Here is an 18,955-nt window from a genome sequence, read left to right on the forward strand (position 1 = left end):
TCCTCGTTTCCTTTGATGCCCTGGTGCCCTGGGGACCAGTGGGTTTGTATGTTGTATATCCTAACTGCCTCTTGGATCTCAAGGAAGGCAGCTTGTGAGGAGTCTGGGGCCATGCCTCGGATCCCCTGGATAACGCTGGTATTGTCGATACAGATATGTATAGGCTGGCCCTGGGAGGTAAGGAGGGCCCGTCGGAGCCCTGCCCCCGCCCCTTCGGCCTCGCCATCAAATACTTCTGCTATGCCGAGGCGTCCGCAGCCCTGGGCTATGCGTTTATTCTTACGGTAGATGACAAAGCCAAATCCTGTAGCGCCATCAGGGGCTTTAGAGCCATCTGAGTAGATGATAGTATGCTCTTTTGGCACCGTCTTGAGCCAGGCCTGGAAGATCCTGGCTGCGACGCTTTGAATGGGGACACAGCAAACATGCAATTATTCATAAGCTCATGATTGAGACAGACGATTCTTAGCACCTGATAATAAGGAAGTTACACCCAGAGAATCGGACTTGAGTAATGAGCTCGAAAGCCAAACTAAACATTTAGAATAGTCACGACGAAACACTATCTCTCGTTCACATTACTACTTAGAGCCATGTAGCCTTATTCACCAGGATAAATCAACTTTTTCCTTCTATGGTTCACGGCAGGTTAACCAGGCAGCATGTTTCGCAAAACTTCCTCGCAACTTCAAATATTTTAAGTAGAGGATGTTTAAACCGTCCACATTACTATGTTTTCTCTGAACAGCTTACCAACTATGATTTCTCTCTTGTTGGGAATGGACACTAACTGAAACGTTTCCTTACAAGTTGCTCCCATACTTTTGAGAGAAGCCTGGTCGACCTGACTGGGAAAAAAGCCCGCCAAGACTTCAAATGTTCAGCACCACCCTTCCAGCATCCATCATCATTGCCAACGATCCCCGCCCCGTATTCCTCATTTTGTAGGACATGGCTTTGAGAGTTAGCAATAAGATGGCGGGCGTATCCTTAGGTTCAGAGTTACAAGAGAAGCCAGACATCTAGGACTGGATCTCATACACGACATTCAAGCTCTGAAAAACAGACTATGAGCGTGCCAGCAAATAGAAGACGATACTACTATAAAGCACCCCGATCAAGGTCACCAAGCAGAGCATTTGACAGCAGACGCCAATTGAACCTGTCTTCAAGGATCGCTGCGGTTTGTCCGCGTCTCCCAAACATGGTGTTATGTACCCAGCGGTCACGTCACGAGAAGCAGGATTGAAATCGCATGGATGGTTGTGCACTCGTCGTCAGTCATTGATTTGGGTATACGAAAAGTATAAAAACTAGACGGCCACGCCGAGTGGCGGCGGGCAAAGAAGCCAACGAATAAATTTCAAACAGGCAAAACAAAAACACAAAACTCCCACAGCTATGCACGTCTTTTTGAAGCGAACGCTTGATGCGGTGTCCTCCACTTCCATCCTTGTCCTCGTCCCTCGTCGTCCGTCATCGTCCTTACTTCTTCTCTGCGATTCTTCTGCTCCTCTTCGCGGGCGTCCCGTTGACAGCCCCGACGACCTCCTTCTTGGCCGCCGCAGTCACCTTCTTCGTCGTCTTGGTGACCTTGGCCCCTTCCGTCTTGGGGCCCGCGGCAGCCGCCGGGGTGCCAGGTTGACGGAGCTTTGATGGGGCCGCCGCCTTGGCGATCTTCGTAGTCGCGGCAGGCTTTGTAGTCGCTGTGGGCTTCTTAGCCGTGGCAGCGGGGGTAGCAGGGGCGACAGGGGCAGCCTTCGTCGTTGCTGTCGTCGTAGTCTTCGCTGGCTTCTTCGGCGTAGCCGCCCTCTTCACTCTCGTTGCCTTACCCACCTCCTTCTCCTCCTCCTGGCTGAGCTCCGGCGACGGGGAGAGCAGAGGGGGTTCCTCGCTCTGGCTCCTAGCCAGCTGCTCAGCCCACGAGACGTTCTTCCCGTCCTTCTTGGCAGCAGCGGCGGCGCGGGTCTCGACGGTCGGGGCAGCGTTCTTAAGCTTCTCGAGCATCTCGTCCGCCGGGATCGCGCCTCCCTTGTTGTTCTTCGTATTCTGGCGAGTGAGGGTCGCGAGGTCCTTCTCACCATTCCTGACCTTGGCGACCTGGTGGCGCATGGGGATTCTCGTCGCAGCGGGCGTCTCACCACGGGCGGCAGCACGCTGGGCGCGAGTTCGAACACCGGGAAGGGGGCCGTTAGCGGGAGGGGCACCGTCGGGGTCTGCTTCCAGGACGGGTGTCACGTTCACTATCCCCTTGTCGTCCTCACGGTCGTCCTTTTCGGGCTTGCCGGGCGTATTCTTGTCGGCCTTGGCCTTGCGCGGCTTCTTGGAAGCGGGCTTCTCAGGCGACGACTCCCGTTCCTCGACGTTGTCAGCCTTTCGCTTGACCTTCTTGGGGCTCGGGCTGTTAGCGTCGAGCACGCCAAGAGGCTGACGGGTCGAGGACGGGGCGGGCGAGGCGACAGTGCGCGGGCGTTCGACGGAGAATGATGGAGTGTCAGCCCAAATACCCTGAGGACGGCGCTCGGGCGTGGCGGACAACAGAATCGGGGCGCTCGGCATGGGCGACACAACAACGGGAGCAGTGGTAGCTGGCGCGGTGGCTTCGGCGGCACGGGCAGCGCGCGAGGCAGCGTGCCGAGAGACAAAGCTCCTAAGCAACGCCAGCTCGGAATCGTCCTCGACCTCTACCTCAGCGGTCTCTGCTACAAGAGTCTCTCCGGCCTCGGTGGGTACTTGCAACACATCGTCATCCTCTTCTTCGAGGTCCTTTTCTTCACTATCCTTCTCGGGGGTATTCTGCTGGACAGAAATGATGGGGACTGGCGAGGGTGAAGCTGGCAGAACGTTGGGAGAGGTTGGTGCGGCAGACTCGTTCGCGTCGACAGGTGACGAGGCGGCAGCAGACGCGGCGATGGGCGACTCAGCGGCGACGGGAGAAGACGAGGCAGTAGCGACAGCGGCAACCTCCTCCGTGAACACGGCAGCATGCTCGTCCGGCACCTTAAACCGAACAATCAAACGTCCATCCAACCTCTCAACGAAAACCTTGGCGTCCTTCGCTTCCTTATTCTCCTCAAATACGCGGGCAAGGGAAGCCAGAGCGTCAACGGGCGAGCCAGTTCTCTCCTGCGACGATCCGAAAATGTCCATGTTCTCTCTCACGTCAACCACGACAGAAGCAGGGGACGAGCTTCCAGCCTTGGGCGACTCCTCAATAGCGGGCGCGGGCGAAGCCTCAGGTTCCGAGCGAGAAGATGCTGAATCAACCGTGACGGGATTCTGCACCTGTGACTCACTGAGCTCAACCACCGAAGTGGGAGCAACCACCGGCGACTCGGATGCTGGATCTTGGGGAAGATCCTGCACCGACGAGTGCTGGTCGGAACTGGCGACGAATTGGAGAGATGCACGGCGGGCGGGCGAGGAGAAGGAGAGGGGTGCGATAGCGAAGGCTGGAAGAGAGCGGCGCTTGTTCTTGAAGGCCGTCTTGGCGGGCGTGCGATCCTTAAACACGACGACCGGGCTGGCGACGGCGGGGCTTGCGGCGACTTCGGGCTCGGCTGCAGGCTCAGGCTGCTCTTCTTCCTCGACCTCCTCGACAAATTCGGCCTCGTCCTTCTCGCTGGTCTTATCAGCGCTAGGTGAAGACATAAATGAGGGGCACTGGAAGGTAAACCCGGGACCAATCGGCGAAGAAAGCGGCTCTTCAGGAGCGGGAGAGGGCGAGGGAGGCTCGGGAATGGAGGCAAGGCTTTCGATTCTCGCGCGCAGGTTGTCAGCGCCTTGAAGCAGCCTCAGCTTGCGACTTGCGCTGGAATGGTGCGTAGCCGTCGAAGGGAAGTGAGGCAGCTTGGGCGTCGGGCTCTGAGGCTCCTCATCCTCCTCAATAATCGAGACTTCGGGTTCGCCGTAGGCGGCAATAAGCTGTCGAACGTTTCGTGCGCGACGTGTTCTCCGGCCCTGGGCCTTGTCTGATTCCGCGATAAGATGCTCGAGGACAAATTCATAGGAGAGCTCGGGCTGGGGGAACTCGAGCAGTTGCTGGATCACCATATGCGTGAGTAGATCATTACTGTACGCGCGCTTGGGCGTCCCCTTGTAGCTGCGCTTCGAACAAACGGGTACCATAGGCTCGCCGTGCCTCTTCATATCGGCCAGGTACTGTTTGCGAATTTCACCAACGGTTGGGCCCATTGGGAGGTGGAAAAGCTGGTTGCGAACCTCGCCTACATGCCTGTTAGATAAAGCCATCTTCACAAATTGCCGGTGAAACTTACGCTGAGCGTCGATGATAAGCCCCAGGCCAAGACCTTCCTCGATGTCATACCACGAGGCGACGTCGTTGCCCAGGTCCTCCTCGGTTCTCTGTCTCTTGCGAGAGCCAATCACATACGACTTTTTGCCGATCTGAGCAATCACACGGAATTCAGGCGCAGCGTCGAGCTCGTCCAGGGTGAGAGACTCTGCGACCTGCTCGAGAATCGCCTTCTCTACCATCAACATCTTGGCCTCCTGCTTCGTGCGGCGCTGGCTCTTCTTTCTGTTGACGGCGCGAGCCTGCTTCTGCTGGAGACGCGATGACGGGAATGACCAGGGTCGTGAGAGGGTGGTGTTGTAGTCAGTCTTCTCGAACAGCTCCGGCTGGAAGGGTCCACTACGGAAAAGGGTTAGCGAGGCCAGCACAAATACCATCGAGATGAGCATACCTCAAGGCGCGAGCAACGTCGGTCAGGTCGGTCGTCGCGAAGGTATACGTCTGGAAACCAGTCGTGGGCGCGTAGTCTGACATCCAGGTAACGTCGTGCATTGAGATATCAATCTTTGAGGGCGACTGGAAGATGCTGCCAGCGTCGGAGGCCTTGGAGGGCGTGAATGAGCTTATCTCGGAAGCCTTCGCAGGAGTATCCTCCACTTGCAGCTTGAAAATCGGCGCCCTCGAGGGAGTTTCCACCAACGAAACCGTCTGCTCGTCGTCGTACTCCTCCTCGTCGAGTCTGCTTGCGTTCGACGCGGGCGACGGGTCCTGTGAAGCCTGTGACGCGGCAGGGGATGTGGTCGACATGACCGAGAACTCTGAAGTCTCTACCATCGAGGGCGAGGACTGGGGTGAAGGGTCGCGTGACAACTTCGGTGTCGACGCGGTAGCGAATTGGAAGGATGCTTCGTCGGCGAAAGACACCTTCTTCGGTGAGGGCGTCTTGCTCGTTCGGAAACACGACTTGGTCGGGCTGAGCTTGCTCGGCGACAGATCGCACGCAGACTTTGGTGTCGAGCCGTTAACCGACATGAAGCTTGCGTCCTCGAGTTGCAGCTTCTTGGGCGAGGGCGTCTTCTTGGGCGAGGCCCTGTCCCGGGCGAGAGACATGACGGAGAATCCGCCAGATAGGTTAACGCGCTTCTTGGGCGACGTCGTCTTCGCGCTCTTTGGCGTCGTGGGTAGGCTTTTTGAGGGTTCGTTGTCTCCGAGGGACATGGCCGCGAACTTTGGTGCGTTCTTCTTGGTAGTCGACTTTGACCTGGGAGAGGGAGCGCCACGCTTCGTTGGCGTGGTGAACCCGAGGTTCAAGGAGTCGAGGTTGGCGGTCATGGCGCCATTGGGGTTAGGCGTGACCTCCAAGTCTGCGAAACCGGCGAGAGCCACCCTAGGGTTCTCGCTGGAGGCGAACTTGGAGCGCGAAGGGGAATTCGACGGCGCGTCGTGCTGACGCGCCGAGAGAGAGAGGCCGGAGAAATTCATCGTATGCGATGAAAAGACATTGGCTTGGTGAAGGTTGGGGGTGGAAGTGATATGAAGCTCAGTGTCCGTAAATTGGAAAATGAGGTAATCGAGGAACAAGTTGTGTGGTGGTGTGTCGAGCTAATTGGAAAGCTATAGCCAATGCAATGCGACTGTGGGTTGTCTGGTTGGGATCCGGGAAGAGGTTGCGCGCAGTTGGGGTAGGTAGCGCAGAGAAAAGGGACACGGGCTCCGGGGGGCCGCAACTCGAAAGTAAACAATACTTTTTAGCGAGGCAAACCCGACGCGACCAACCAAAAAGCGACCGTGACGCGCTTCGACTTTGAATAACCGAGAAGAATCAATGACTACGAAAGCCGTATCGGAAGATCAAGTCCAATTCCAGTATACAATTGCAATGACGAGTATCTCTGCAAGCGCATGTATGTATAGCCTCGAGAAATGCTTCAACAAAGGGTTCAAGGTACCTGCCGGTTTGCTCAAGACGAAACCGGGACCAAGTCACTTTTTGTATTGGAGGGCATAACAGACGGCAAATAATCGACCTAGGGTCCCTCCCAAAAGTGCGGCTCATTCTGTTGCTAGCAACGCCTCTTTCCCTCCTCCCCTCCCCTCCTATTGTTCTTGGTTCTTCTTTTGTTTACATTCCATTGCATCCAGCCAATCGGCAGCTCCCGACGGCAGGCGCTAAATTGAATTTCTCAAAAACCCCTCCACCGCCTTTTTTCTGCTGCGCGGTTCCAGCGTCTGCAGCGGTGATCCGTGCGCCTGGCTCTGGCACCCCACATCGCGTTTCTGGCCAATCATGAATTTCCCGTGGCGTCAAGCAAGGCTGAAGGCACGTGATTGGCGAAAAAAGATTGGAGTGGCGCTCTGGAGATTTTCGTGATGGAGGGAGCTTGGAGATGGAGCCGGTGAGAGCTTTCGGAACGACGACGACGACGACGATACGAACCGATACGTAAAAGCCCCCGACGGCTAAGCCGACACGAAGAATTATCGATTCAGTGATCAAGACTCAGAGCTGAGCACAACCGCCCATCATGCCGCAAAAACCGATGCGCCTGCCGCCTGTGAGCGTCCTCCGTGTCAAGCAGCCCAACAAGAAGCCCGAGAACCCGTGCATCGCCGTCATGACCTCCGTTCTTGGTGAGTCAACTTCACCCATCCACCCTGCGATTGCCTTTTTGATTCGGTGCCGGGGGTTGAGAACTGCGCTGCGATGATGCGCACTGGACCAACCCCAGTAGACACCCCAAAATCACCACCCAAGCTTCCATCAGAACACCAGCTAACACCTCCATCCACAGCCTGCTGGGCCTCCGCCGGCTACCACACCCAAGGCTGCGCCGCGCTCGAAAACAGCCTCCGCGCCTGCATGGACAAGCCCAAGGAGTCCAAGAAGCCCTCCTCCCCGATCAACTACCACCTCGGCCGCATGAAGGACCGCGTCGTCCCCCACTCTAAGGACGTCAAGCCGACAAAACGCAACTTGTAAACCCGGGGCAGTCGGAGACACAGAGGAGGAGGAGGAGGCTAGCAGGATGGGGCGTGTTGGTGACGGTGCGCGGATGAGTAAGACGAACATGGTACCAGCCATCGTTTTCGTAGGATTGGGCCAACTGTTGCCCACCCATGGCCCAGTTGCCCAGCGGCCGTGGGATGAAGAACGAATTGAGATTTTCTTACACCGGAAGAGGCGTTTTAGAGCATGGCTGTTGTACACTATGTATCATATCTGGCAAGATACTTTGCCGCATTCCACCACAAAATATGGAGAGCTTTATGACCAGCAATATTCACAAGTTAGTCTTGGTTGTGACTTATTAACGCAAGGCAAGATGTAGGCATAATAGGCATTTCTTTGACAGGCTCGACATAGGTTGCACGCGAGGATGACTGATTTCAATGCGACTTTGCGCCAAGACAAAGCAATTTCACAACACCATCACAAGCACAGTGCATATTGTAGGACCAGAGTCAACTTGAAGGATCAGCAACGCCTGTCCATTCTTCAATAACCTTTAGCTAGCGCCAGTCAAGAGCCATTCCCAAACTGTAGCGAACGAAAGGCCAAGCATCTCACTTCCGGCCGATGCTGTCCACCAGCCATCAACCCTTCAACACCCGAATCAAAATTCTCCGTCATCATCAAAGTCGTAACGATCGAAAGAGGGTCAGTCATTCCAAGAGTAAAACACCAACGTAAGAAGTGAAAAATAAAAAGTAGAAAGAGTGCCTGGATTCGTTTACCAATGGCCCTCAGTCTGGTGTCTCGTTGGCCCGATGGGCATATGCAAAGTCCGCCCAGAGCTGCGGGTCGGGAAACAGTCGTAAATATTTCCAAGAAAGAGTCCGGTTGAAGCGCGACTCCACGCCTAAAGTGGTACTTGTGTGTCGTGGGGCGGGAGGGGAAAAAGTGATCATGATGATGGTGCCGTCTAAATCTCGCAGGTCCGAATGCTTCCTGGTTGCAGAATGATTACCGCTACAAGCCCGCCTTGTAGACTGGCAGCCACCTGCTCCGATTATGATGCGATGCTGAGAGGTATAAAAATAAGGTGAAACAATCTGCTCCGGACGCCTTGTATGCAAAGAAATGCCCCCCGATGGGTATATGGTATGATGCGCCTGGGAAAGTCCTACTCTCCCAAAAGACCTACTTCGACATAGAAATGGGGCGTTTAGGCCGTGTCTCCAACGCAGAAGAGTTCGATCTCGCCAACTCCACCTTCACGCCATTCGATAAAGGCGATCTGGATATCATCGTCACTGGCGATGGTGACGAAATCACCGTCCTCGTCCTGGTAACGCAGCTTGAGCATTCCCTTGCTGATGCTGCTGTTCGTGAACCGTGCCAACTTGGCGTCGATTCGGTCAATCAGTGACTGGTAGGTAATATTGAAGGCAACGACCAGGGTAACGTAGTTTCCGCTGTCGACAAAGTTCACCTTGACCTTGAGCTGGGTAGGAATCGGGAGGTCCGGGCTGGCGAGCGGGTTCGACTGAGTTGCGCTAACACCGGTGCCAAGTGGAGGAGACAGCACGGCATTCATTGATGCAGCAGCGTCGATGCTGAGCTGCCGGTCATGCGCAATAGAGTTGGGTGTTCCCTGGCGGGGGTAAATCGGTTGTGCGGGGAACTGTGACATGCTGCCGCCGTAACTTCCAGACTGCTGGTGGCCATATTGGCGCTCTCGCTGCGCACCAGGGCTCTGTGTGTTTGCGCGCATGGGGAGGTCGTTCATTCTGGGGGAGCCGGTCTGGGATCGGGGAATGTTGTTATCATGAGCAGGATGCAGGTGTGCTGGGATACTGGGCACCGTAGGAACGGGCGTGCCTCCTTGCGTGCGGCGAATGCCACCTGGGCCGTTGATGTCGGGTGTGCTGTACGACCTGCTGCGCTGCTGTTGGGCGGCGCTCTGGCTGTTGGATGCCATAGCAGGCAGAGAAGGTCCACGCGGGTTTCTCTGGGGAGCGCCATCCCTGGACGGCGCGCGAGGCATAGCCGGCGCAGTGTATCTCTGGTTGGGATCTTCCCATCCAGGCTGGGGCGTCAGGGACTTGGGGAACTGGTAGTTAGGGTTAGGGAACATGCCACTCGCGGTACTCGTACGCGATGACACTGGCGATTCGGCCACGGGCGAGAAGTATGAATCGCCGCCACGGGCTCCCGGGGATGATGCACCTGGGGGAGGCATCTGTGTTTGCACGTTCAAGGGCGCGGGAGGTTGCGGGAGCGGGAATCGGGGTGGTGGCGCCCTCACCATGCCGGCAAGGCTCTCGCCCGTAGCAGCACGTTGCCGAAGGCTGGTGCTAGACGCGTTTCGAGGGAGCATGGTGCCTCCGGTAGACTGTGTCGGCATCGGGAACTGGGCTGGTGCGGACGCAGGTGGCCACATTTCGTCCTCGTCGTCATCGTCTTGCTGATTGAGATACGGGTTCTCGAGCTTGCCGCCATGCTCACGAGTCCAGGCGAAATCGGGTGCGGCCGAATCAGGGCTCGTTGATGCCTTCGGGGCGTTGTCCTTCCGCTGCAACTCGAGGGCGTTGGCCCATTTCTTCATCTGTTCCTCGTTTGTGTACTTGATCATAAAGTTCTCGACACCGGGGTCGCCCTTCCACCAAATCTGAACGCTGTACGATCCAGGCTTGGACAGAGAGACGACGTCGGTAACATTCGTCATGAAAATCCGGCCCTTGAGTTGCAATCTTGCGTTCTTGTTTCTGATCTTGGGTCCAGTCGACCGCGTCTTGTCCTTCTTATCCTTGCTCTTGTTGGCCGAGATTTCCTTACAGCAGAGCAAGATGCACTCGAAAAGGTAAATCTCGTACTAAGTCAGTTAGTACACTTATCCCGAAATATCGAGGGGAAGTGCAAAATCAACTTACGTCTTTCTCTTGCTCGCTCTTTCCAGTGACGACTGTGTAGACGCCGTGCATTAGCAGCCTACCGAATTGTTCTACGCGGTGGTTCTTCCAGTCATCCACGCGGTTTCGGAGATCGTCGAGGGCTTCGTCCAGAAGATCGCGATTAACCTCTTCGTTGGCCCGAGAGAGCACTCTTTCGGCCGCCTCAATACCTCCCGCCAAGTCGGCCTTAATTGACTCGTCTTCACTCTTCTTCAACAAGTCCTTCAGCAGAAGAGGATACTTCACCAGACGCTGCATTGGCTTGAGCAAGAAGCCATCTAGGGTGTTGAAATCGGCTGCGACCGGGTGTCCAGAAGCTTTGATTTGGTCAAACACCTGCCCGGCGACCTGAGCAGCCTTTCGTTGGTTGGCGATGAAAGGTCGGTAAATGTCAAAGGACTCCTCGTACGTGACGAAGGGAGCACCCCATTGCTGAACGGTTTGCGGCATGGAGTTTGTCGTTTCCACTCGAATGAGGAATCTACGCTGGAAGTCGAGAATGGCGTTGATGTTGAGGAAAATCTGATGGATTGTGTCGCCAGTAATGATACCCTTCGTCTCCAAGCTGCTCTTCAAATCGTAAAGGTTCTCCAAGTCCTGCACATACTTGCGCTCCGTGTCAACCAGTTCCTTAATAATGTGGTCTCTGTAGCTCAACTTGGAGCCGGGCTCCTTGGGCATGTCATCTTCAGGGTAAGGCTGCAACTGTAGCAGTAGTCCTCTTTGTTCGGCGAGATCGAGAACGAGGTTGACCACTTGGGTTGTCTGCGATACAATCAGATTCAATTCTGTCGTCAAAGCCGGAGTCATTCCGAGGCGCGACTGCGAAGAGGCGACTTTCACATACCTTGACAAATCCAGTAGTGTCGTTTCCGAGGACGTCGCTGATGACGAAGCATTCGGCGGACGGGATGCCGAGCTCTTTGAGACATGCCTGGATAAACTTGAAAATGGCGATCTTGGACTTCTTGCTCTCTGACGCCGCAGCGTTCGGACCGTCGATTTCGAGGGGCTTTTCGGGCTGCAGGGCATTGTAGATATCCAAGAACGGGTAACCGGTGCGGAAAAGGCTCCACAGTGACTCGACGGGGTCGGTTGGGTCCAACTCTTGCAGATAGGGGTCGAAGCCTGGGACTTGTGCTAAACGCTGCTTCAACGACATGCAAATCTGGTAAAGGGATCGGGAAGCATCGGCCTTTTGGTTGATGATGTTCGCCGTCGCGATAACAGGGCCGCCATTCTGCGCCGGGGTTATGGTCGAGGTGCTCGCAAACGAGTTGATTGAACCGGCCGATGTGAACGCTGTCGAGCCGGAAAGCTGGCTGGCGCGGGGCGCATTACTCATGGTATTGGGTAGACCACCAATTCCGTTCTGGTTCTGGAATACGGGAGCGGTGTTGTTTCTGAGGAGAGGAGCATGAGCCATGACGTCCTAACCCATCCGAATGTAGGAGGGGAGAGGAAGCGAAAGGGCGATTTGTGGGCGAGGGCGGTCGGGAGAGGCTGCAGTCGGCTGGGTATCGTGGGAGGAAATCGGGGGGTCGAGGCGGTGGAAAATTGATGAAGCGCTTTCTTGTCCAGAGGTAGGAACAAGGTTCACGTCATCCAGCGCAAGGGTTTCTCTCAGCGTCGGTCAAGTCGGGAAGGCTCCGGGGTTTAGAAGTGTCGGTGGTTGGGGCGAGAGACGATCTGGCGGTCACGGTCGGTTCGCAGCAGTCGGGAGTCGTCGCAAAAGGGGCGCCGTTCTTTCTGGTCAGGCGGAAAGCGAGAACAAGGGCCTTTGTTGTTGGGCGGTCGGCGTTGGGTTGGCGCTTTTGTTCGGGTGTCGGAAGCCCCTCTGCTGCGATCTGCAAATGGACAGCAGGTTCGAAGGAAGAGTGCAATCGTGTCGAGAGTGAGAGTGAGTGTGACAGAACTGCCGGCGCCGAGTGTCGGTGGAGGAGGAGGAGGGAGAGGTTGGGCAGGTCGGGCGGGTCTGATTTCGAGTCGACGAGTCGAAGTTGCGGAGCGGTGCGGAGCGATGCGGGCTACCGGGGCGAAACGAATGCCTCTGTTACCCCTGTTGGAGTCCTAGTGCCTGTCCTCTTTTCCCTTTCCCTAGCGCTGTATTATCTGCTGGATCCCCAGGCGAATTTTGGGCGAGACAGGTATCTGTTCAAACGGACGGGTTTGGTTGCAAGTTTGCAGACCAAGTCGAGTCGGTGATGTCGCTCAGTTTGGGGGATGGTATTGTTGTTGCAGGACGCAGAGAGCTGCAGACGGGGTGCATGAGCGAGTCTTGATTCGACCCAACCTGTGACCTGAGGGGAAGCGATCCGGGATTGGGGCTGGGACTGGGACCTGGGTTGGGTGCGCAACCGGGACGAGGTTCTTCTTGGGAGGTGGGAGAAGAGAACAAGTAGGAAGAGGGTCAGGGTAAGGCGAGGTAAGGCAAGGAAGGGGAAGCCTTGACAGTTGAGGGACGGGTTAGTTCGAGGAGGGTATCGTGCTGTACCTTAAGGCAAGGTAGGCTGTGTGCATGTGCGTTTGTGTGGTGTGTGTGTGTGTGTTGGTGTGTGTGTGTGTGTGTGTCTCCGGCGTCTCCTAGCCCATGGTGGTGGACTGGAAAGGCAACCCAAGTGAAGAAGGTCAGGCCAGGTCAGGTCAGGCCAGCCAAGTCTGATTCCAGCATGCAGTTTCTCGTTGGATGCGGTGTCGGTCTTTGCGCTGTTGCGAGAGGAGGGAATCTGGTAGGGAAATGGGGGGGAGGGGAGGGGAGGCCTGGGAGTACCGGGTACATCTGGCGTGGGTGTGAAGACCGACCAGACAGATGGACAGACTCCCGCGGCTGGGAAGACACAGATAGCCTGAGGTGGTGAATGACTGCTGGAAGAGCAAGCACCCTCAGGGCACGTCGCAGTACCTTAGGTAGGTACGCACCGGATGTTCCTTCCTGGCAGTGACGCTCCCCTCCACCTCAGGTGCAGCATGTACGCAACAGCAGCAGGTAAGGTAGGTACGCTGTACCTCTCGGGCAGGGAAGGAGCGACCTGGGAAGCCGGGCAAGGCCTCTCAGGGCCTCAGGCTGCGCGCATTGATTCCGATGGAGGTTTTGGGCGTTTCAAATTAGCGGGTTGCCGCGCTAGTCTTGATCGAGACTGGCCTCCCGTCGCAGTGGACAGATTCACGTCTCCCATTGATTGGAATGGTGCCCGCGTGGCATCCTTACCCTACGGAGCACCTCACCTGGCAGTCCTGCTTGCCCTGGGTGGCTCGCTGCGTCCTTTCAGAGTTGCTTCAACACCACAACTAAGAGCATATCCATACCCATCTACGAACACACACGCAGTCGGGCCTACATCATTGGTACAGTTCACTGGCCAGAGAGAGGCTCCGACGTTCGACACCTGATGGTGTCGAGAGAGGGCAACGTACTGCGTAGTGGTGGGCAGCAGGCACACCAAACCCTCGACCCCGGTCCTGCAGCTGCGAGGGAGAACAATTCTAGCCGGGTTGAAGAAGGGCAGCAAAAGAGCAGGGAGGGCGACACGGCGTGCACTGCATTGTTCGAGAAGGTCAATGGAACGAGAGATAACACAGGCACGTAAAAATAGGGGTGGTGGTGAGGGGCATCTATCCAGTCTGGCTCCTTCTGCAGATGCAAAGCAAGAGTCTGACCCAGAGAGAGAGAGGGAACCAGGGACAGACACAAATAATGGGAAACATCGCGAGAATATTCTCGTGCGATCCATATCAGCAAAACGGAATTCTGCCCGTGTACCATTCTGCCTCCTTTTGACGTGAGCCATCATCATGCCCTGAATGACGAGCATATCGCCAACGGGCATCTCCCGGCATAGTAGCCGTGATATTGCTGCCAGTATTACAGTGCCATCCCACGTAAATGAAGTACACGCAAGACGTCAACGACAGCCGCTGCCCGCAGTTCCTCCTCGGATCTAAGTTGGCCGCCGGTGGTCCCAGATTGATTGACCAGGCTCCATCACCGCTGCAGTACGTGAGTACTTGGCGCACCACATCTAATGGTTGTCTCCTGTGCTAAGCACAAATGCCTGACTTGCTTACCTGCCGCAATCGCTGGCCGTTGGTAATCGTCAACCTTTGATTCACTATCGTGCCGGAGTAGGCCGTACTATGCAGTAAACCTTCTCGCCTGGATTCCCCGCTGCAAATTTGGATTGATCCGTCATCGTCGTTGCGAAGGGCAATGAGCCGACTGCCCACTTTCCTCCAGCATCTCTCAGACCACAGTTGACTGCAAAAGTTCTCATCGAGTCGACCAAAGAGTAAGAGACCCAACAACTGCATTGCAAGATGGAGCGTCTCGATGAGGTGATTGCTTGATAAGACAGGGCGTTCCCACTAAGGAGGTAGGGTAGATCCCGTGCAGTCCTTCCTTCCTTCCTGCGCAGGTACCTCATGCGTGCAAAGTACCCCGTACCTGCCTGCCTTCTCCTACCAGAAAGAAGGTGCCTTCCAGTCTCCATGTCTCTTGCTCCCTTTCCCGATAAGGCAAGGAAGACAGGTGCGATAAGACACCCGAGGGAAAGCACCGAATGTCACGATCACGAGTCTCGTCCATTGTACCTTTTTGCGACTTCAACTTCAGCAACACCATTTAGATTTACCCAAAGCTGCGTTTTCTCCTTAACCCTAGCCAGTCGCAGCGTCGTCGGACGTTGGCCACCACTGCGCAACTGCCATGGTGCTGTCGGGTTCGGCCGCCTCATGCTCGAAACTAGCAGCGCGCCATACTGCGTCCGCCGCCCAGCACAGCCCTCTCGCCGTGTCGTGTCTGCAGTCTTCGGGCCTCCCCCATCATCTCGCCGTCTCTTCCCCGGTTCAGATCACATCGCTCTCCGTCCCTTCTAGCAACCAACGCCGGCTGTTGCTCTGCCGCTTGCTAAGGTAACGACAACGAGGGCCAATGCTTTCGATGGAATCCCTGTGCTGGGCTGCCCGTCAGCACTCAACTAAAGCCGCCCGACCGACAGCTGCGAGCTTGACTACCTACCGCCCGCGGGCTCTCAGACAGGCGCATGAGCGTCTCCCATCCGTCTGTTGTTTCGATGCCTCAATGCACGGAGCTACCCTGCCAGATTTCCAACAAAACAGCCCATCCTGGCCTTTTCTGACTCTGCTCTCTTGTCCCTTCAGGGTCTCTTGAAGCCTTCCTTTCGAGCGCCTTCTGCAGAGTCGCTGTCAGTCTGCTCGACACACGGCCTTTCCGTCGCCCGTGGGCAGAAATCGTCATTCGCCCAGCACGACCCATCAAAAAACCTAAATCGTCTACCGGATGATGTCTGTAGGTCCAGGACTGAGGAGCAGCAGCCCATCTTTACGAGAACTGCGGGTTCAGCCCGGCCAGACCCTCCATCGCGGCTAACCAAAACACGTCAAGACAGTTGAAACACCCAGTTCATGCACTCTGGGAGGTTTTGGAAGAAGGCCGCTCCACCACGACGAGAGAAACGGTTGGAGCCTCACATGACAATTATTTTGGGATCAGGTACGAATCGAACCCATACCACCCCAATCAGCCCTTCTCTGCAACAAGGCCAGGGCCAGGCCGCACCGCAAGGCGACCGCGGAACCCACTCCGAATGAAGGGCTCTCCAAGGAACTACTGCTGCAACCGCCGCTGCTTTGCAACGCTGTGCCTTGTTTGCGATGCCTTGCAGCTCTATCTGCAACCCTCAGGTTACTTCCTACTTGGCTGTGGGTGGCTATTGACACTAGGCCCAACGCTCGCGCCTTCTCTTTCCCCTTCGCGTGGCTCTGAAAAGCAAAGTGCGAGCCTGTGTCACCACTTTCACCTCAGCCCCGGACGTGAGGGGCCTTTGAGGCTTCAACGGTGCGTCTCACTCTCGGCCTGGGCTGTCCGGGATGCTGCCCGGATGGGCGGTTTTCTGCAGGAGGGTGGGATAGAGGCGTCGACGGTGACTGATCATGGACGCCGGAGCCCTACTGAGGCGGCATAGTTGAGACTCAGCGCCCGCTTGAGGGAACGGGGAAATGGACTGTGCTTGCGACCGGCTCACCGGTACGCGGGCTCGTTCGATCATGCCTTTCGGCGACGCAGCAGCCGCCGAAGCCTGCATTGCAAGTTACCGCGACCTCTGCCCCTCACCTCGTCTTGGTCTGCAACAACCGTTTGATCAGGCATTGAGACCCAATAGTATCCAGACGACAAAATGGCACGAGGGCATCAGAAGGAAGTAGCAGTTCAAGTGACCAGGCGGCGGCGTCTAAGGTCTGGCCAAGATATCGCTATTGGCCATTGGGCTGAGGCTCTCGAGCCAGTCACCAACTCGGCATAGTCTATCGGGACAAACCTCCCGCCCATGCACCACATCGGCTTAACCCTCGTTGGTGGGAGTCGCAGTGGATCCGACCAAGAGCCGAAGCACCCCGGAAAATCCTTTTAGGGTGGTCCGCTGTCTCTCTGAAATTCCTTTCGAAGCGGCAGCCCGCCCGACCGGAAGATGTCACCGCTCCGCACGCGAGTGAGGTGAAGATTGAGTCTTGCGAATGCGATCAAAGTTTCTTGGCCGCAGTTGCTGCTATTATTGCGCAACGGCCCGAATCCTGAGTTGCTTGGGCGGATAGCATGGAGGGTGGTGGGCACGACGGGTTGGTTGCCAAGAACCATGATGCCATCAAGCAGATTCTGCGCAGCTGGGGAGCGAGGTAGACCCGGGCGAGGCATGGAAAAGCGAACACCCAGGAACTCAGTTTGGGTTTGACACTGCTCTGCGGGCGACATATTGTGCTGACTGATTGCGACGGAACCTTCCCTTGCCTATGTGCCGAGTTGAATCGCGCGTCTCGGTCGCCTCATTGAGCGAGTCGTACAGTACGGTTGCTCTGCGCAACATGTGGACTTGCGGTGCAACGACGGGTTTGAGCAACGATGGGTTCCTCTTGTTCAAGAGGGGGCAGAGAAAAGACGCAAGCATGTGGGTAACCGGAGCGGGCGACCATCGGGGGAGGGGTAAGAGAGCGGTCGGTGCGGCGGCCGAACGAGTCGACATGCTAGTGGAAAGCCCCGACATTTACTGCTTGCTTTTGCTGCTCAATTGTCCGGCTCGGCGATGGCGAAAAGAGGACAGCCTTGGAGAAACGCATGTCTGTTGTTTGGAGCTAACGATATTCGCAGATGCAGTTCAGCTCTGTCAACCTGCCAAGCAACGAATCCTAGCAAGCTGGTCATATTTACGCTCGCGAGTGAGGGGGGAAGCTACTATTATTGATCAGGGCAGATGTTGCCGCTCGCTGATCTACACGTGTCATTGACAGGTGGCTGGAAGGTTTTTCAAGAGAGCAAGGTAACCTTGGACAAGATTTGCAGCAGCAAACAGGACTGAATGTTCCGCGTTGATCGATGCGGCTGAGGGGTTAGATGCAGATCATGGTATCTGGCATCTGCACTTGTGGTGTCTAAATATGCCTCGCATCGGCCCCGTGTGCAGGGCTTGCAACCGTTGATGTCAGCCACAGTATATCATTGATATGAAGAGGCAATGATGCTGACTCTGCGCCTGAACAGGTAAGAGTTTACAGGTGAGGTCAAGACTGGCGTCGAGGTGACGATTTTGAAGGAAAGAAGCTTCGGGAGAGGTCTCAGAAGAATATTGTCGATATGTGATGAACCAGTGTCGGAGGACCGAGAGGCTTAGCAAAGTCAGTCTAACGATGAGAGACATGGCAATTAGGTAAGGATCATCGGTGACTATGGGAATCGCATTTTGACCAGAGGCTCGGTGCTCGGGATGTTTCTTCTGCAAGGTTGGAATGGGAGAGATTGAGTTTTGGTCTTTTAGAGACGGCAACAGCTGCGAGGGGAAAGGCTATCTTGAGGCGTAAATAAGGTGTTGGTGCATTATACAGACACTAGTACACATGAAGATGAGAGAGTGTGGGTGAGGCACCAGGAGAGGGTTTTGATTTCACACTGTGGAAAGGCTCGCATTGGACTGCGTTGGAGTTGATGATGACAGACTTCACACAGTACATGAGGCATTGCGGCTGGTGGTGGAGGGGGATGGAAATGGCTTCGCTGGGGCTGCCGCCTGGCTGTCCGCTGTCCAATTCCGCCTTTTGATCATGCACAGTGGTGCGATCCACCGGTAGACTCCACCTGTGTGAGGTCATGGTCATGGTCTTCCCGCGATGGCCTCTGGATCTGCAGCCCGCCACTCTGATGTGATGACATGCAGCGACTTAAAGCAAGATGATGAAGCTAGCTGATGGTGTTGTTGATACTGTCGACGATCAGAGGGGAATCGCAGATATGGGGGACAGGCTGTAGGTTGGCATAAGCTATCGTGAGTTTTCTTTCTCGGGAGAAGAAGCATTCAAGGTGATGGTGCCGCATACCGACGACGACGACCACCACCACCGATATTGCCGCCGATTCGCCTCCCGGCCCCGTCGCCTCCGTTCCTAGTGGCCGCCCGCGCAGCGCAGCGGCGGCGGGACTCCGCACGACTGAAAATCGGCTCAGGGTTCAACGCCACGGGTGGAATGCTGTGGAGGGGGAGGATCAGGGACGCTGGACCCCTGGACGGGGGGCTTGCCTCTGCCTTGTTTTCTCTGCTCTGGTGCCCCTCTTGCTGGCTCAGGTGCCGCTCATTGTCGTTGACGGGCAGTTGAACTGGTGGTGATTGTGAGGGAGGTCTGGTCTGTCAGTCTGTGTCGCTGTGCGTCCTTCCATTTGCGGCGGGCTGCCTTTTCTTGTCCTCCCCCAAGCCGGCCAATCCGCGACGCCACAGTCGTGCAGCTTGCAGGTCTGGCAGGCGTTGC

At 56.1% G+C, this 18,955-nt stretch overlaps 3 protein-coding genes across 3 annotated transcripts; 1 reads left to right on the forward strand and 2 right to left on the reverse strand.

Moving 5' to 3' along the window:
- Window positions 1-1,485: 1,485 nt before the first annotated feature.
- On the reverse strand, window positions 1,486-5,737 carry CGGC5_v014437 (uncharacterized protein; the record flags this gene model as incomplete). The annotated part of the gene is made up of 3 exons (XM_032029258.1): window positions 1,486-4,226; window positions 4,278-4,654; window positions 4,707-5,737. 3 exons carry the CDS (start codon window positions 5,735-5,737, stop codon window positions 1,486-1,488), a joined length of 4,149 nt encoding a protein of 1,382 aa, XP_031891099.1.
- A 1,043-nt stretch (window positions 5,738-6,780) lies between these two features.
- On the forward strand, window positions 6,781-7,235 carry CGGC5_v014438 (mitochondrial 37S ribosomal protein mS37; the record flags this gene model as incomplete). Its single annotated transcript, XM_032029259.1, has 2 exons — window positions 6,781-6,886; window positions 7,048-7,235. The coding sequence occupies 2 exons, from the start codon at window positions 6,781-6,783 to the stop codon at window positions 7,233-7,235; spliced, it is 294 nt and encodes a 97-aa protein (XP_031891098.1).
- Window positions 7,236-8,421: 1,186 nt separating this feature from the next.
- On the reverse strand, window positions 8,422-11,576 carry scd1 (Rho guanine nucleotide exchange factor scd1; the record flags this gene model as incomplete). The annotated part of the gene is made up of 3 exons (XM_032029260.1): window positions 8,422-10,071; window positions 10,130-10,915; window positions 10,998-11,576. The coding sequence occupies 3 exons, from the start codon at window positions 11,574-11,576 to the stop codon at window positions 8,422-8,424; spliced, it is 3,015 nt and encodes a 1,004-aa protein (XP_031891092.1).
- Between the last annotated feature and the right edge of the window lie 7,379 nt (window positions 11,577-18,955).

Source organism: Colletotrichum fructicola (genome assembly GCF_000319635.2).
Source record: "Colletotrichum fructicola Nara gc5 chromosome Unknown KSG_Nara_v1_contig09, whole genome shotgun sequence".
Lineage (NCBI taxonomy): Eukaryota > Fungi > Ascomycota > Sordariomycetes > Glomerellales > Glomerellaceae > Colletotrichum > Colletotrichum fructicola.